Genomic DNA, 18,305 nt, shown 5'->3' on the forward strand with positions numbered 1-18,305 from the left:
GGTCACTGTAGTTCAAAGTAAACAGCTGTAAGTCAAGGTAACCGGTGTTGACGTCTAAGACATGTGGAGTTTTAGCACTGGAGTGGAAGCCATGTGAAACCCAAGGCAGGTTCTAGAAGCACAGGCTGCACCAAGAGTGGATCTACCAGTGGCAACCCAAATGGAAGCCTCTACCGGATCCTCGGGCCCCGAAGGCATACAAGAGGGAACAGAAGAGTGACAAATATGCACAGTATGGCCTCCCAAAAGGCTTTGATCTGTAGCAGTTTCACCAAGGACCTATAGGAAACTGGGAGCATCAGAATCAAGTGGGCAATCAGCTCCTCAATGGGGAATGGGAAGTGAGACCAAATGGCACCTTAACACTAAACTTCTGATTGAGTGGCAAGTGGGGATGAGTCATGTTTTGCCTTCTTGTGCTTACTATTAGACTTTGGCTCACCAGACTACTTTGACCATGAAGAGGACATACTGCAGGAACGGGACCACACCCTCAACTCGAGCGGGATTTGTGTTTTATTCCAATTTTCAGCAACATACAGATTCATTTAAGTCCCAGATAGCCTATAGGTTCATGACAGTGCAAACCTCATCTTTGAGTCGTGTCACAAACCCAAACACCAAATATCCCTCATGCAGGTCAGTCACTGACATTTGTGATAGTCACAGTAAGGTTTGAACTCTTAAGTTTTTGGGGACATGCTTCCCTTGCACACTAGTTTTCTACAGGTTTTTGAAGAAAAACTCAAACCAATGAGAAAAGGTTGGAGAAGAGAGTCTGGATTTGCGTTCAAAGCAACATCAAATAAGGAACTGACATCAGTGTGCAGGGGTCACAATTCTATGCGACTGCCCCCACTACAATGTACATTAAAACAATCAAGAAGGGCTTTAAGTGGTTTCCATGTTATGGTGATTTATAGTGGTCACTATCTGAAAAAGACATGGTCTCTGTCCCCAATATCCACTCGTGTCTAAAATATTTCTACTCTAGTTGTAAGCCAATTATCCCCTATTTGGGGGTGTTGTAATTACTAGGGAAACGAGACCACACATTCAGCAAATTCCAAAGGATGCAAAATGATCTTGTGCAGCTGCTCTTCACCCAAGCATGTCTGATCACATCTCAAGAACATCAATGTCTTTCCACAGGTCAAGCTGAGTGGGTGCAAAACCAAAGGCCTCATCGAAATTTCTGATCCCCTTCTACCAACTATACACCTATGGTGAACTTCCCAGAAGCACTTACCATCGCTCCCTTCAAGAAATGTAGGGGAAGGTACCTACTCTGGCAAGGCCTCAACACTTGGAACTGTGCCACAAGGAAACAAATTATAGAAGAAAATGTAACATTTGTAAGCACCTCAAGCACTTTGGGACTTCATTCCAATTAACTGCAAGATGTTTACCCCACGTTTGCCAGTTGCAGCAGCAATTTAGAAAAACTAAAAATATGTTCATATGAGCATCTGCAAACTGCTCCCAAATGCTATCAAAATGTTCACTACCCAGCTCAAACTTTTCTAATTAGGCTCAGCAGGCTCAAAACAGTCATACTTGATACTCCGATACATCCAAAATCTTCAATACTTTATAATTCCACCAATGTATAAAGAGACCTACAATTTGAGAAGTCGAGATCCCTGCACTTTAAAGGAAAGGCTCAAATTTGCTAATCACGGTTCGTACATATAAATGACTGGTTGGCGTCCACCGACAGTCATTGTTAAATAACACAGATATGGTGGACATGGGTACGCACCTGGTTTTATTTTTAATGCAAATCTGCAGTTTATCAGCACAACAGTTATTTTCACTGCGTATGATAAAAATGGAATACAGGCAAACCTACAGATAATACAAATCTCCAATGCTGCTGGCATGATATTCAGGGATCCTACTTGAACAGCACATCAGACTGTAGCATCAATTTCTTGTAAAGCCACACAATACATACCCTCGTCAGGAAAGCTAGCAGCATCACTGAAGCTGCTACTGCAGTGACTCATGGTCTCGACGGATGCATCCTCATCGCTGTAGGGCTGCACATTCCGATGTTGGCCACCTACAAAAATGGGTTAGGATTGATTACCGCCACGCACCAATTCGTAAACAGTGATATTTTTGAAGAAGTGACAAACAAGGTTTCGAACTACATAAAGTTGGATATAAACGTGGTAAAGTGAAGCATGCAGTGAAACATTAACTGCTCACTGGCCGTGAATTACTGTTATTTACATTTGAAAATCGATTTAAAAGATAATTTCTTAGTTGGAATTCTGCAACTGTAAGTGTTCAGTTATATTCAAGGATTCTGATTAAACCAGAAGAGTAATCAAGTTCTACTGTGGTGCTGCAAACTCTTGATGTGGTGGAGGACAGGGTGGGCACGCCAAAGCAGGAGTGATTGTGTTAGCTTTGTTCTACTACAAATTAAGCTTATTCAGTAGCAACATAAGGGCAATGGTGTGTTAAACATACTGATAAAAAGTTATTTTCGCGGCCTACCCCTGAATATTGATCAAGGATTTTTTATTACAATGCTAAGTGCTAAACAGTTACTACACAAGCAGATGAGATTCTTAAAGAATGTAGATGTTTACGAATATCATATGGTACACTAACTGAGTGGCATAAAAGTAAAAACCTGTTTAAATCATCTTTAGGAAAGTGCCAACTTTCCAACAGATGAGGTATCCAGTTCTATATATTGGAATCATGCTGTACATGTTATGAAAGCTTAATTAAGAGCGCTGTATTAACCATTTTATGTTTTAAGCACAAATGTACAAATATAACAATTGCATAAAAAAGTTAACCGATTTTTTTTTTACAAGAAGTTTTTGTAGTTCATATTAGTGTGCCCCGTTAACAGGTTGGCTGCCAAGGCATTTTTGGCGGAGACTCGTCGAGTTTTCCTATCTCACTGAGATGGTTTGAAGTGTTAACGTGACTACATGGAAAAAACAGGACTTCTTGGTTAACCTTTTAAAAATATGTTTCCACGAACATTAGGGTGTATCTTAACTGAGCTGTTCCTTTAGGCCTGTTACTAGAAGATTGCTGCAATCTTGAAGTTTCAAAACCATGATGTAATTTGCACGAATGGTCGCACTGATAAATATTGGGCATTTGCCATGAGCTAGGTAATCAGCACACAAGGGATGTAAGGTTTACTCGAACTTTTCTTCATCTGAAATCTTGAGCCGCACAGAATGGTTTAATGTTCTGCTTTCTAACAGCATCTTCTATCTGGATTTTAACACTTGTTTCGATAAAATTTACGTTTTTATAAACTACATGGAAGTCACACAGGCGTTAGAAAAAAGATGCCCAGAATAAAGCAATGAAGGCTTCAACATCTAGTATATTCCTTTGCCCATCATGCCACCTCGGTCAAATACCAGACAAATGCAGAACTGCCTTGATCCTGCTCCAACTGAGTCCAGCCCAAACTGGTTAGCCAGGTCCCTTCGGAACCAGAACACAAATAACCCCAGACTAATTAAAGCTTATTAAAGCGTCTGCAGCTTGGTTCAGTAAAACAGTGAGAAAGGGACCAACATTTAGACATACTTGAGTTCTCTTCTGGAGGGGAGGGGGAGAGATCGTCTGGCAGATAAGGATGGGCTAAACATGAGCAGCAAAATTAGTAATGATTTGCATAATGCAGGTCTCTGTCTGGAGTAGCATGGTGGTTGATAAACAATGAACTGAAATACAGCTGTAGCGATCACTAGTAGAGGAAATTAATTCAAGTATTCTACCTGCCATCTTGTTTGCTGCAGTATTCGCCTACCTTGTGCAAATGGAAAGTAAGGCGGATGGTCTATGGAGCGTTGGTGATGTGGGATAGAGGGGCAGGGCATGCTTTTGTCTTTCAATGGAGAGCATTATCTACTCCAAATGTTGCATGCTTTTGTCTTTCAATGGAGAGCATTATCTACTCCAAATGTTGCAGGGGAGTAGAAAAGAATCCTGCTTCACTGATGCCCACAGTCAATGCAGCAGCATAAACAAGCCCGGTGCCTGTACCCAGAATTATTGGATCAAGAGTTTGCCGACCTGTTAACTGCAAAGCCAACAGGCATGTGATTGCAATTTAAGGAATCTCACCCAGAGTTCCAGCTCCAGGAGAAACACCCCATCTCCTGAGGGCATAAGTGATGTCTTTTGAACATTGCCAGTTCTCATCTTGCTAAAATTATCTGGTCATTCATATGGCCACATAGTTGAGTTTTACTATTGGGGATTGAGCCATACTCCAGTATTCGTTTTATGTATTCTATTGTACACATTCTGTTTTATTTGTATACCTCCATGAAGATTTAAAGAACATTCAAATTACTATAATTATCCAGAATTTCTTCACAAGCTTTACTTCCAAATGATCATCCCAGATACATGTTTTTGTTGACTCTAGAATTGCTTCCCTCACTTCACCATAAATACTAACTAGTTATTCCTCCAAATGCAACACCTTTGCTGGTGAACGTGTTAGAGTGCACCATTGTAGGTAGTTCTATCAGTGCTGTTGTGGCTGGCTCTCCATTTCTTTTATAGCCATTTACAGTGTTTGGTGTCATCGATCTTCTGTGTACCAGCTAGCCTGCTTGTATGATCTACTATGCTTGTTGGTTTTGATAGGTGTGAGGCAGTACACGCAGTTCTTGATGTTCTTGTAGAGATTGTCTGTGGGGCTAGTTTAATCCGTGATGTGGGCACAGAACATGCCTGCTTCTGGGAATTTTCCCCAGCTGTGGTTTGGAATGCTGAACCTGGTAGGGTTGTGGACGAGGTATGTTGATTTTGAAGTGGATGATGGAGTGGTTGGTCCATATGAGTGGTGTGATGGAGTGGTATTTAATGCTGTGATTTGGGTGAAGGGTCCAGTGTGTGTGTGTGTGTGTGTGGTTATGGGACAAGCTGGGCAAGTGATGTTGCTCAAGCTTTTGAGGAGTGCTGTGGAGCAGGGGTTGTTTCGAAATTCCAGGTGAAAGTTAGTCATCGAGGAGAATGCAGGTTTTGGAGTCGATGGTGAGCGGAGCAACAAAGTTGGTGATGAGGTTGGTAAAGGTAGCTTGTGCTACGGTTGGTCATAGGCTGGGTCTGGTGGCTCAGTGGACTAATTCAGTCACTGCAGGGGCCTGTGTTCGACCTCATTGCCAAATTCAAATCCCGGTGGGTCCACTAAGCCTTTCATCCGAGGTTAACGAGTACCATTGAGATGGGTAACAAACATCTGTTATTCAGCACCAAGATGCCTACGGGTCATGTCATATTAGGCGTGGGTGCCATTCAGCTTTACATTTTTTTTTTCTCAGCTTGAAGTACAGGGTTCCAGCAATGCAGTGGTGTTCTCTGTGGAAGTTGTGCATTTGATGGATTCCTTGTAGATTATAGGAGTTCTCTTGATTTGTGAAGGCGTCCTGTTGAGTGATTTTGTAGTCCATTAGGATTGCCGAGGCTAAAAAATGTTTAAAAAGGATGTCTGGTGCGTCACTACTCAGTAGGACCTATATTTCTGTTTTTGAGTGATCGTGTTTTGAGAAGCAAGTATGAGGGCGGGGTTGGGGTTTGGGTTTGCTGTGGCATGTGGTGTACGGTGGAGGGGAAGAGGTTGGTACTTGAGTGGCATGTGAGTTGTGAGGGGGGTGTTAAGGGAGCTGTTACTATTTTCATGAGGGATATGGGTGTGTGGCTGCTGAAGAACCAGCAGTGGGGCAGGTAAAAGCTACTGTGGTGTGAGGCCCGGCAGCAGTTGGGGGGAATGGCGTCCAGGTCTAGCGACACAAGGAGTGTCGCGGAGTACTACTGGGCGGTCATCGGTCCGAGGTACCTGGTGCTGGGCCTAGTCCAGGCATGTCCACTGCGAGTTTGTTGCAGCTGCCATTGAGTAGGTCCTGGGAGGGGGAGGAGTGCAGGGTGCCATGGTGTCATTTCCTGTGCCGTTGGCTCTTGCTTAGCTTCTTTTAAAAACTGTGTAGGGGGTAAAGCCAGTCATGTCACTTCCTGTCCAGATGTAGGATGGAAACTTCAGTGATGGGCTCACTTCCAGGATTGTATACCTTCTGCTGACAATGCAGCCAAAGGGCTTTCAAGTACATTCTACAAACAGGTGGTAACAAACATCCAAGGAAGCCCTATGCCAATAGAAAACAAGCATTGGAATAGCCAATAGGTCTCGCCTTTGGGACCTTATAAGTATTTTGCCATGCAGCACACTTTTTTTTAATTAAGCACATTTATGCATTCACTTTAGATGTAGACGAAAAGGGGAAAACAAAATACAAGCAAATTGTGCTTGTGCAAGGGACAGCTTGTGAAATGCACCTAAAAGAGAGCACTACTAGTTGAATTATCGACTGGGAGAGGGGTATATGCTCCCATCTCACACACTTCCTACGGCAATGCTTGACAGCTCAGCTCCCCTAACACTGGCAGTCTCCCTCCTGCGAGAGCAGTCCAGCGCTAGGCGCTACAAACAGCCTCTGCTGTGTTTTAACACTAGCGCTTTATGCACGGGCTGGATTCAGCTTGCTGAAGCAGAACCGTTCGCCAGAAATTTCAAAACATGAACGATTCACTTCACAGCACAATTTTCCAAATAAAATGCTGGAAGAGCCATACAAAGGTGCTGTGTTTTAACACTAGCGCTATATGCACAGGCAGGATTCAGCTTGCTGAAGCATCACAAGCATCGTGTCGCATGTGTACATTTACATGAATCCTAATCCGAATATTATTTCGTAATTAGAGGACAAGGAGGCTGTGCGGACATTGGTAACATTAACGTCATGACCCTTTCATAAAAGCGCAGTGTATAGCTTCAATGCGGTACTTCATCAGGACAAACAGACGGAGTAGACAGCCTATAGAATTAAATACAAAGAGTCAGGGGTGTTCTTACAGTCATGCGAAATGAATTTATATGGGGGTAAGTGAAAACATGGCTTACCACAGGGAAGTAGAATCCAATTAATAGATTCGTCACAAAAGAATGAATTTGCAAAGATTCCACAAATGATTGGAGGGTTAGTGATCTACAATCAAACAGAGGGGAACTGCCATTAACATCATGGCGATCACTTACTGTAGTTTGTATCAAAAGCAAGCGGTATGGGACTTACCAATGTAAACTTTCCACAGTGTTCAAAGGTGTAATTTAAGATTTCCAAAATTAACAAAATTAATTATAGGGACCTCCACCATCCGGTATGAGTCTAGAATTAGATAGAAGGACCAATCATTCTAGAGTAGTGAAATAGGACTACACGTGAAAATAAAACAGATGTAGGGGGATCCTACCTTGTTTAAATCGGATGCTTAATTATATGAGACATCCACCAGCCGGTAAGTCTAAACAGAGTGGAACTACATGTGTATGAATATTAAAACATAATGAATTAAAATACCAAAGATACACAACCATGTGAGCAAAGTTCAGGACATACCTGAGTTAGAGCTGAAACGCTTCCACAAGCCGGTTGGAAGGGGTAAATAGTTTGTTCCTACCACACTGGTTCGGGTACTAAGGGATAGTAAAGTTCTGTTTAGCTCAAATAAGCGCTGCCTGTTACACAAAAGCAAATGTGAGGCATACGAGAGTACGCTAGGATAAATGCTCCTATCTCGGGCCTGACTTGCGAGTGAAAATTCCTTTCTGGTATTGCTGCGGGAGAGTTCAGAGGCTTCTGACAAATTCATGAGGTAGCCATCAGATGTGGCAGGCTGCGTGCACACCAAGGTGCGGCAGCTCAGTCAGGCTTCTCCCATTCACGTGGGCCTACTGGAATGCAGAGAGTGCTTCAGAGACAGTGCAACAGCTAAGGCAGAGAACTCAGTCATGATATCACTTTCACGGATCGTGCGAAGATACCAATGGCGTCTCAAATTACCCTCAAAGACCGCGCGCCATCTCGGATGGTTTAAGTGCCATTCAGAGCCTCGAATGTGATGACAAAATGAAAACAAGTGGTCTTCACTGTCTATTCATGGCAGTGACCACTAGATGGCAGTGAGTCAAAGGGAAATCCACCACATTAAAAAACAATCAGTCTTCACTTTTCAAGCACTGCACTCGTGCTTGTGTCGCGCCGCTGCTCGCTCCCGCAAGGTGGATGCCGCCACAAGCATGAGTGCAGTGCTTGAAAAGTGAAGACCAATGGCTAAAGGCCCTCCTAGAGCAGCCGATGCATGCTGCATAGGCGAGACCTAAAAATGTATGGATGATTTATTTCCAAGATGAAACTCAGGGGGAACAACTGATGCCTTAAACAGCCAGTAATAAAAGAACTCAATTCTTTTGCAGACTCTACGGGTCACTGCAGTTCAGGAGGCTGAAAGATCTAATTAATTAACATGCTAAAGGCAGCTCTTCTCCAAATCACAAAGGTGAGAGTATAATATAACCATTTACAGATGTTTTGCACGTCAAGCATGCATTAATAAACATGCTTATCCAAAGTCAAGTCAAACTAAGCAAAAAACTAGCAAGATACTATAATAAAAGAAAAACTAATTTTCTAACATTTGTTACAAAACCATCTCAATAGAAACCTGATCTATAGCTCTGCCTTCGTTGGGGGACTTAACCCCTAACAAAAGAACAAAGCAGTATCTGTCAAAGAAAACTTTTGCCCCAACTAATGACTTTTTCTTTCCATTTTTACCAACTGCACTTTAACAAATGTCTATCATTCAAAAGAACACCAAGAATCCAAACTGCTCAGAAGAGCACTATTATTATTATTAAAATTTTTATAGAGCGCGTAGTCACCCGGAGGTATCCCAGCGCTAAAAAAATCCCTACACCAGTGGGGGGGGGGGGGGAAAGGGGGGTACAGCAATTTTAGACAGAAGCAATTTTAAACAGAGCAAAAAAGAAGTGGTTAAAAGCTGTTTTAAGGAAACAAGTGGGTTTTGAGTCGTTTCCTGAATCGTAAATAGTTTGATTCTTTCCTCAGGTCTCGAGGAAGGGCGTTCCATAGGCGCGCTGTGTGGATCGAGAAACGTCTTCCACCCGTGCGGGCTTTTTTGAATCTGGGCACGGTGATGAGGGACTCCCTGTCCGATCGGAGAGATCTAGGGGCTTTATAGGGTTGTATGAATTTCCTCAGAATGGGGGGGCCCTGATTCTGCACTAGCCTATGAGCCAGGCTTAAGGCTTTGAATGTTATTCGTTCTCTCACTGGAAGCCAGTGAAGGAGCTTCAGAGCAGGTTTGGCTGAAGCTCTGGCAGGAGTATGTGTGAGGATCCGGGCGGCAGCATTTTGAATTTTCTGCAGTTTATTTAAGGTTGCTTCGGGTGCGCCCAGGTATATAGCATTGCTATAGTCAAGCCTGGACAGAATAAGGCCTTGGATGAGAAGTCTTTGCGATGTGGGTGGAAGGAGGGGCAGAATCTTTCTCATCGCTTTGAGTAGGCCGAAGCAGGTGCCGGCTACTCTTTTGGCCTGCGTAGTAAAAGAGAGATCTGTTTCAATCCATACTCCCAGGCTTTTTACTTCCTGTTTGGGAGCAGGGGGGGGGCCCAGACAGGGTGGCCAGGTGTTCAGAGGGAAGGTGCATCCTTTCTGACCCAGAAGGAGAATGTCAGTTTTAGAACCATTCAGCTTTAAGGCTGAGTTATTCATCCACCCTTGGATCTGTGTTAAGCAGTTGAATAGATCCGCTGGCTGTTGACTAGGGTGGGAGAGGGAGACAACTAGCTGTGTGTCATCCGCATAGCAACCAAAGCAACTAAAGCAACCAATAGCAGGCTTAGCTTGTCTCTAATGGAAGGAATGTTAGCTTGAGTTTAGGTGGGAGGAGTGCGAGCATGCAGTATGGGCGAATGCCAACATCTTTACTGAACAAGCATTTGCAATAGGTCTCGCATTTACACGAGTTTGAGCCATTGACATTGCAAATAACAATGCCTTTTATATTTGTTTTTGTTTTAAAAACAAATAAAAGGCATTGTCATTTACAATGCCAATAGCTAACTCGTGTAACTGCGAGACCTATTGCATTGCAAATGCTTGTTATAAATTGGTGTCGTATTTCTTCCAGGTTACATGACGGAAGGAGCCAAATTAAGACTGACTTCCATTGCCTTTTCTTTAACACTGATTTGAATGTTGCTGTAGGCTGCTGGTGCAGCCCCCATAAGCACAGGCTATTTGTCTCCGTTTGCTTCACTGACTGTGTGAAACCAAAATGGCCATCCATCATCCACATTTTATGCTGACCCGTCTCTTCTATGGTGACAGCAGCATTAACTCAACCCAGCGAAAAACAGAGCGATTATTACAGAGGAAGGATTTAGAAGTGATCGTCACTTTTGGGTGAGTAAACTGAGAGAAGCAGGCAAACCAATGTCAATCAATGGCAGATGTTTACTCACAGGCAGTGTCAGTTTATTCTAGGAATTTCCTGACACATGCAGTGCAGCAGCATGGGCACACTCCGTATCACACTTCAGCTTCAAACACGGTTAAAATCCTCCGTGGAAACTGCAGCAATTATGGGGAGCTAAAACCAAACAAAGAAAGACGCACAGTGCGCCAGTGGCGCTGATGGAAAGGGAATAGAGATTAAGGAGCTATGGAAAGAGGATCAGCCTAGCAGTGCCCAGCAGGGGGCCCGGTTGGTTTACAAGACGCCATGAACTATCAACACGTATGCCGCTCATGGTATTGATATTTAATATGCTTTGCATTTATCAGGGTCATATGTAATGGAAGCCTTGCAGTCACTTCAAAAGGACCGGCATTTCCTCCTCAATCAAAAGCCACATCATTCATGAATTGCACATGGACTTTTTCGCAGTAGTTCCTATAAGTACGTGCACGCACGATGATTTGCGGCATTGTGAGTACACGCTTTGGTTTCCAAAGTTCTTATCTTTTTGAAATAAATATGTTAAACAAAGCTTTTTTTCGAAAAGGAAGACTTTTTTTCAAATATTTAATTGAAGTCAAGTTGGGCAGCTGATTAGATTAGTTACCTGCGGTTCCGAATGAATTCAACTATAAAGACCAAAATCCCCTACGACCAGGGCACAAGTCCTAAAACAAGCATTGGCCACGCGGCCGTGAAAGTGACACGATCGGAAAGACAGATGGCGGCTGCGCGCGTGCACGCAAGCTTGAGGCCACTAAAAGCCTGTTGTGGCACTTTCAAAAGCCGCTTACTAAATGTCTCACCAGAGCAGCACCTGCGCTAGCTCAGGCAAGACCTAAAAAGGGGCAAGAGGTCAATGAGAGACAAGTTGAATGATCTCACTATGAAGTTTACATACGTACTATCAGACCAACTAACTACATCAGAACGTGTGGCGTTTTGTGGGTTGTTTCCACTCTTTGGATTGGATTTTAAGGAAAGAATCCTAGTTCAAGGCAGGAAGGATCAAGAGCACAGGACAATCAAGATTAGAAAACAGGAGTAAACTGATACAAATTAGAAATCACATTCATAAACTGCAATGCTACTGCTGCTCCAAATCGAATGTTGAAGTTGTTATTCACATCTATTTTGTCTTTACAGATGTATGTGAAGTTTAGGAACCACTAAAACTCATGCAGAGAACTTGTGCATAAATGTTATTAAACTTAATGTTACAATAGGCAAAACGAACACATCCAAGATATCTGCAAGTGTAAAGAACACTAATGGAATGCTGACCTGCTTAGACAAAATAAGTTTATTAAAAGTTACTTCAGAGGCCCATTCGGTACAGAAAGCATGTAGTAATTTCACAAAATCTGATTCTAACAAATCTTTAAAGCTGCTCCATCTCACAAAAGGCAGTTTTTAGTTGCCAGATACTGCATTTGACAATTCTGTAGACAGACATCCACGGAAAAATTGACATGCCTAAAAAACAGATCTTCCATTTTTTTCACACTAATTTCTGCATGTGGAGTACTAGTTATTACTAAGTCATTTCCTTAAACGCATTAGTCACCATAACCAAGGTTTGTTTATAAGCACTCAAAAGAATATCAAAACAATCAGAATGTACGAGCGTTAGTATGCTTAAATGTATGCAACTTCTACATAGGTTTGCTTCAACTGTAAAAGGAAACTATGCTGAACTTTAATCCTGAATCATACCCACAGTGTCAATTGTTAGGATCTCAGGTTTAGGAACCTCTTTGAGACCACGGTAAACCTCTCCACCTCACAGGGCAAACTGCTCAAACCAGTATTTCTTAATCAATCTTGAGTGAAAATGTGTAGCTCAAATGAGTAACATAGCTTGTCAAGAAAAGAAGTTAACTAAAAATCTATTATTCAACAGGACCAGAGGAGGTTCTTTTTCCCCCTCATGCTGCAGAAGCATGTAAACTCAGGCATGGGTCATACTCCATTACTCCCACAACAACTACACCAAGTCATTTACATCCTGTGTGACAATTGCTTGGCCAAACCAACATTGCCTGCTCTTAGAAACGTCATCCAGGCTACACATGCAAAGGTTGTTTTAAGTGCTGCGGTGTGGGCCCTCAAATCAAGAATGCTGGCTCGCGAGATCATAAGCTACATTAGAGGAATCCCTGGTTTTCTGACTAGCAAAATAATCTCCATTTCATCTCTTGATCTGTGCATATCTGGCTCTTGGAGTGGTAGGGGGTCTAATTGGATTCTAAAAGACTGTATGTAGACACTTGCATATAGTTATCTTTGAAGTGTATGGTTAGCAGGTCTAATAAACAATTTACCCATAGACAGTTTTTTGCAAAAGTGGCGTACCGTGCAAAAGCCTAACAATCAGCTCAAAGAATGTGCCATGACCAGTAGTACCTCCAGATTTCAACTAAAATTTAATAACTGGTGCATACAAAGCTTGATTACTTCTGGCACTGCAGGAGTTGCAATTGCACGCAAAACAATTGGAATGGGTATCAATACCCCCGCCATTACTGAAAAGTCTTCATTGGCTTCCCATCAGTGACCGAATCAAGTTTAAAATTTGCTGTCTTATTTACAAAACCATAAATTATAGCGGGCCCAGGTATCTGGCGGAAAATGTTGTCCCGCATCGACCCTGTAGATCCTTGCATTCAGGTGGGAAGGCTGTCAGCAGTGACTGGGGTCAACAAACTTCGAACGGGGGGGGGGGGGATCTTTTTTCTATGTTGCCCCACGTCTCTGGAACTCGCTCCCCTGTGCCTTACGTAAGTAGCCTAACTTCCTTAAAATCAGAAAACTATTAAAAACAGAGCTTATTAAAGATTGAGCGCCCTCACTACTTCCTCGCTTCTATCCGCTGCTAGCGCGGAGAAAACCCCTGCCGGGCTGATTGCAGCGCTTTATACATTCCTCATTCATTTTTAGTATAAGTACCAAGGAAGGAAACGCAGTCTGCTCTATACACCCACTTCAGCAGCAAATCGCTAAAGCTTTGGTTCAATGAATGGTGAGTGAACTGAAAACAATAATTGGTAAAGGCAATAGGTCTCGGTTTAATGATTTAGGAAGCAAGTAGGAGCAGAAAAAGGATGGTCGAAGAAAGCCAATGATTTAAAGGGGCGGATCAGAAGCCTGTCCAAAATGCTTACTATACAAACTAACATCTCCTTAAGAAGTCCCAGCTAGTCACTGGGGCCTTTTTGAGATTGAAATTATCACTCAAAACGAGCCGACGCTGTATGCCGACCTGGCGATAGTAAACAGAGTTAATGTATTTAAATAGAAAGGCCACATAATGGTCACTTAAGGGGCAGAAAACCTTTCGTCCTTCGGCCCAATGATGTCAAAACCTACATCACCGCGCAAGCGCATGTCACCAACATTGAGTCCCACCTCCTTCACCGCCACGAAGACATAGCACCATTTACCGGGCCAATGCATTATGGGGCATGATCGGGTCGGCTCGCGCGCTAGGTACACGTTAAACCCAACTCGATTCGGTGATAAGGGTAACACGCTCACCTCCTGCGTTACCGCCGCTGGCTCCTGCTCCACGGCCGCCGCTCGTCCTCCTCTTTGTCCTGGGCATGTCCGGCGCGCTGTGCCGGGCCCGGTGCCTGGCAGAGATCAGCCGATAGACGAACACTTTTTACTAAACCGCCTTTCGGGTATAAGATTCAAGTCCCCTAACGGTAGAGGCGAGCAACGGCGGGCAGAACAGAAGCGGGACCAGGAGAAGCCGATGAGAGCCTGTGAACGAAAACGATGCATCTTCCCTCTGAAAACCTAGGGCTGAAGGCGAGCTGAGCACGCGCGGGGATCTTTATAACCACCGGCTGTGGACGTCAGAGGGTGGGGCGTGACGCATGAGAGGAATCCGGACTGTCTACATTGTGGACCAATCGTAGACCTCCATTCCAAGACATTCCGTGCTCTAGCTGTCAAAATATGTCATTTTCCGCACTCACGTGATGCAAGGTAGAAATAAAAGAAAAAGGAACTACCAACAAACCTACTATCTGCTGCAAGTGAGTCAGTCTTGAGCTTCAACTCTGCACGGTATAATGTACGAATATATTAATAAGGAGTTCCAGACGGATTTTCTCTTCAAATTACTTAGAGGAGAAAAATAGTGTAAATAGAAAGTGTCGATGTGTGAGTTACTATTTCTAATGTGTCAGCAATGCATTCCTTTTCGAAAACTACAAAACATTCAACATACCGCATGTAATATAAGAGTCATTACAATACTGCCTTTTGGTAAACGTTTTTGCCGCTACTGCGTATTATGGTAACTCTATTTAGTGCGCGCGCAACGTGACACTCTCTCTCAGACCCCACAGTCACCAAACATCGTTCCCCGCCCACTCCCCGCCATGCCCAGATATGTCCAAGAATTCTGATGGTCAGGTTATATTGTCCAAGGCGTACGCCGTAGAATGTATTCACTCCAATATGGCGGAATTTTTGTATCCCCCGATTAGAGCGGCATGACACGTAGAAATGATTAGCCAGAGGAGCACGTCGCCTTAGTAGTATTCAGCAGTAGGCCGCCCACTATAATTTTTTCCATAATACTTCGCCTTGATCCAGAAGCAATAAAATGATAACATTTGAATTCAGCTCGTGTTAGGCATGCCCGAATGAGATCTTCAGAGAAAGGAATCAAGACAAACGAATTCCCAATTTAGCTATTTATTTAGTAGGATTTAGAAATCCCATATTGCGAATTGCTATTTCAATTGCTAATGAGACAAGTAAGTATTTGGTTCGGCATATTAATAAACAAATTCCTCATTTTATGCCTTCCTTGTATTGCTATATTGTTATTGCATACTAGAGAACATTTTAGAACAGGTAAGTGGGAGAGTTTGAAAAATAAATCCGGAGAATGGATTTTTCCCATTGATTAGAAATGAAGTAGAGGCAATTTCAGCCGGGACAAAAATAAAAGAAAGCTATTTCGGCATTCCAAAATAGGGAAATTAGCCTGAATTGGGTGCACTGGCATTCATGTTATTGGTTTCTCCAGGTGTCTCCCACAAACTGCCCTGGTGCATGGATGCCAAACATTTTAAAAGAGTAAAGTGGGAAATTAAAAAAATAATAATCGAGAGAATGTTATTTCCCCCAGTCACTTGTTTTGAAGCAGAGGCAAATCTCGACAGGGCACAGTCAAAATAGCATACATGCCAACATTTTTGAAGAGGAAAGGGGAGATAAAAAAATATATTCTGCGGAATGTATTTCTCCCATTGACTTCTATTGAGGTCTGAATCAGATTTATTGTCATGCAAATAAACTTTGTTTTCCTTACCTGTCACGTGAACGGAGAAAGCGCTATGGAAGGCAGAGGGAGCGTGACAAAACTGTTTGTTCACTGGCCTGCAGGAGCAGGTCACTCGCAGTGTGTACTCTGAGTCACACAAGACCAGTCTCTGTCTACAAAAGCCCGCCGAGCAATCAGGTTTTTGCATACAGCAATCAGAAGGTGGGAGATTAGCTTTGAAATCGGTAATCTCCCACCCGAATCGAGAGTGTTGGAATCCATGAAATAGCGACATTATTGGCGGTATTTCCCCGCCTGAATCAGTTCGATTGGCTATATACTAGTCTTGGTCCCTCACACACTATGGATCGCTAGGGAATATAAATAAAGAAGATCACTATCTGGCAGGAGTACGGAGCAAGATAATCCGAGTGTGTTTGTCAGTGTCTTTACAGCTCCGCGCTGGTGATATGTAGGCCCGCATCGTGTATCAACGTCGCGATGAGGACGGTGTTAATGGCCCCATGTATTGCTGATTTCCTTTGTGTCCTTTGAGCTAGGCAGTCACCGTCCTCGGGGCACTCTTCTGACTCCCGATGCCAGCAGTTAGAAGTAGCAGACGGCCTAGCTGCCGACTGCAGACCTAATTTGCACCCTGGTTGCTGGCCAGGAACGCCGCGCCCAGCTACAGTAAGGCAAAGCTGGATTGACGGTGAGGCTTCTCTGCTTCAGACGTGTGTGTCAGGCAGAGCAAGTGAGTACCGCACCTCAAGGCCAATAAACTGCATTACCTGTTGTGCATGCTCAACGAATGCCTCTCTTCTCTAGCCACCTTAAAAGACACCCCTTAACTTCTTTTGTTTCACAGCAGAGATAAATCAGCCACAGAGACACAGCCAGAAGAGATGCTCTGCCAAAAAGACAATAAGGGGACAGCCGTTTACTTCGTGTACTCACTTCATCTGTGTTCGAGTCTGAGCTGTCCAATGCCTCTACCACCACTACCTGCATATTACCTGCTCAAAGCTTTCACTCACCATGCTTAACAACACTGCAAGCACGATCCTTAATTTGACATGCTCTCAGCACCCTCCTCTGTAGCAGCACAAGGAAAGTATGGATGACACGATTTGAGAACTACATGAAACTATATGAAAACCATTAAAGAAACAGATCCGTGAGCCAAGAGATCTGTCCTGTTGCACCTAGTGGGTGAAGAAGTTCATAAAATATTTATGACCCTGCCAAACACTGACGAAGATGACAACCGTGCCACTGCTCTGGCTGCTTTGAACGTACAATTTAAGATGCAGACCAATTCGGACTACAGCATATTTTTCTTACGCCAAGCAAAGCAAGGCCCTCAAGAACCATGAATGCTTACTATGCACGCCTGAGAGGCCTAGCCAGAATGTGCGAGCTTTGCGTCGTAAAGGAGGTACAGCTTGAACAGATCATCTAGGGCTGCTGGTTCTTGGTCCTCAGCAAAGCGATTCTGAGGATTGCGCAATGGGAAGCTCATGAATTAACAGATGCGTGGTCCACAAGGGGTTGCCTCTCATATTTAAAAAGATCAAAGCTCAACCGAGTCATGTCAAAGAAGTAGCACTGACCATAAGATAAAAAAGTCCTGGAGCAGAGGCATGTGAATATTGCAGAAACGCCGCACACTGGAGGTTAACACGTCCAGCCAGTGGGAAATTCTGCTGCTCATCTGAAAAACTATATCACTTCACCACATCTGTATGGCAGCACGAGCAGCACAAAGGAAGACACATCAAGCAGCGAATAAAACTTAAGTCTTTCTTGTAACACTTAGACTGCAAAGACAGAAGGGTAGAACAAATAGCAGAATCTAACAGCTCTGCTTCTTCCGACCCAGAACAGATCTCTGCATTAGAGAGCCAAGCACAAGACACCAAAATGCGGCAACCACAGTGCTGCCTAAAAATTCAGAGACAATTGGTGAACTGCATGATCGACACTGGTGCCACAGTGTGTGTTATGCCAGCGGCAACATACCAGAAACATATCACCACCAAAGTTAAACATGAGGAAAACAAAAATCTTTGCATACAGAAGTGCCACTCCCATCAAGCTAGCCTGTGTATTCATCACCAGGGTTGTCTACCACAAAGACTCCATCCTGGCATGATTCTTTGTAACCTGAGGGACCACCCTCATAAATTGCAGTGCAGCGGAATCACTAAAGCTGATCGCCTTTACATTCCATGCGGAGTAACAATCTGTTACAAATGTTAGAAGAATTTGTAGACGTGTTCCAAGGCTTTGGGTGCCTGAAGAAAAAGGTTGCAAACTACACATAGAAGCCACCATACAGCCAGTAGCGATTCTCCACAGGTGGGCCCCGTTCCACAATCAAGTCCAAGTTGAAAGTTAGCTAGAACAGCTGGAGGCTGCGGGAATCATCAAGAAAGTTGATGGCCCAACTCTCTGGTTCTCCCCCATTGCTCTAGTGCACAAGCCAAAGCAACCTGAAGCTGTAAACATAGTATAAACATGCAAATACAAACTAAAGCAACCAAAAGTGAACGCCATTTAACACCACCATCGATTATGTTTTTTGCAGAGATCAATGAAGCCAAACGGTTCTCAAAAGTTGACCTCAAAGCTGGCT

The 18,305-nt window shown here is 43.5% G+C and overlaps 1 protein-coding gene across 1 annotated transcript in view; it reads right to left on the reverse strand.

The window, feature by feature from the left end:
• IFRD1 (interferon related developmental regulator 1) overlaps positions 1 to 14,239 on the reverse strand; it is a 138,546-nt gene extending 124,307 nt beyond the window's left edge. Inside the window, exons 1-2 of the mRNA XM_085653182.1 lie at positions 13,921 to 14,239; positions 1,958 to 2,065 (exon numbers count right to left, since the gene is read on the reverse strand). Coding sequence (XP_085509308.1) covers positions 1,958 to 2,065; positions 13,921 to 13,987 — 175 coding nt within the window. The 5' untranslated portion in view covers positions 13,988 to 14,239. The remainder of the gene's footprint in view (positions 1 to 1,957; positions 2,066 to 13,920) is intronic.
• Between the last annotated feature and the right edge of the window lie 4,066 nt (positions 14,240 to 18,305).

The sequence above is a fragment of the Triturus cristatus genome, chromosome 4_1, assembly GCF_964204655.1.
Source record: "Triturus cristatus chromosome 4_1, aTriCri1.1, whole genome shotgun sequence".
NCBI lineage: Eukaryota > Metazoa > Chordata > Amphibia > Caudata > Salamandridae > Triturus > Triturus cristatus.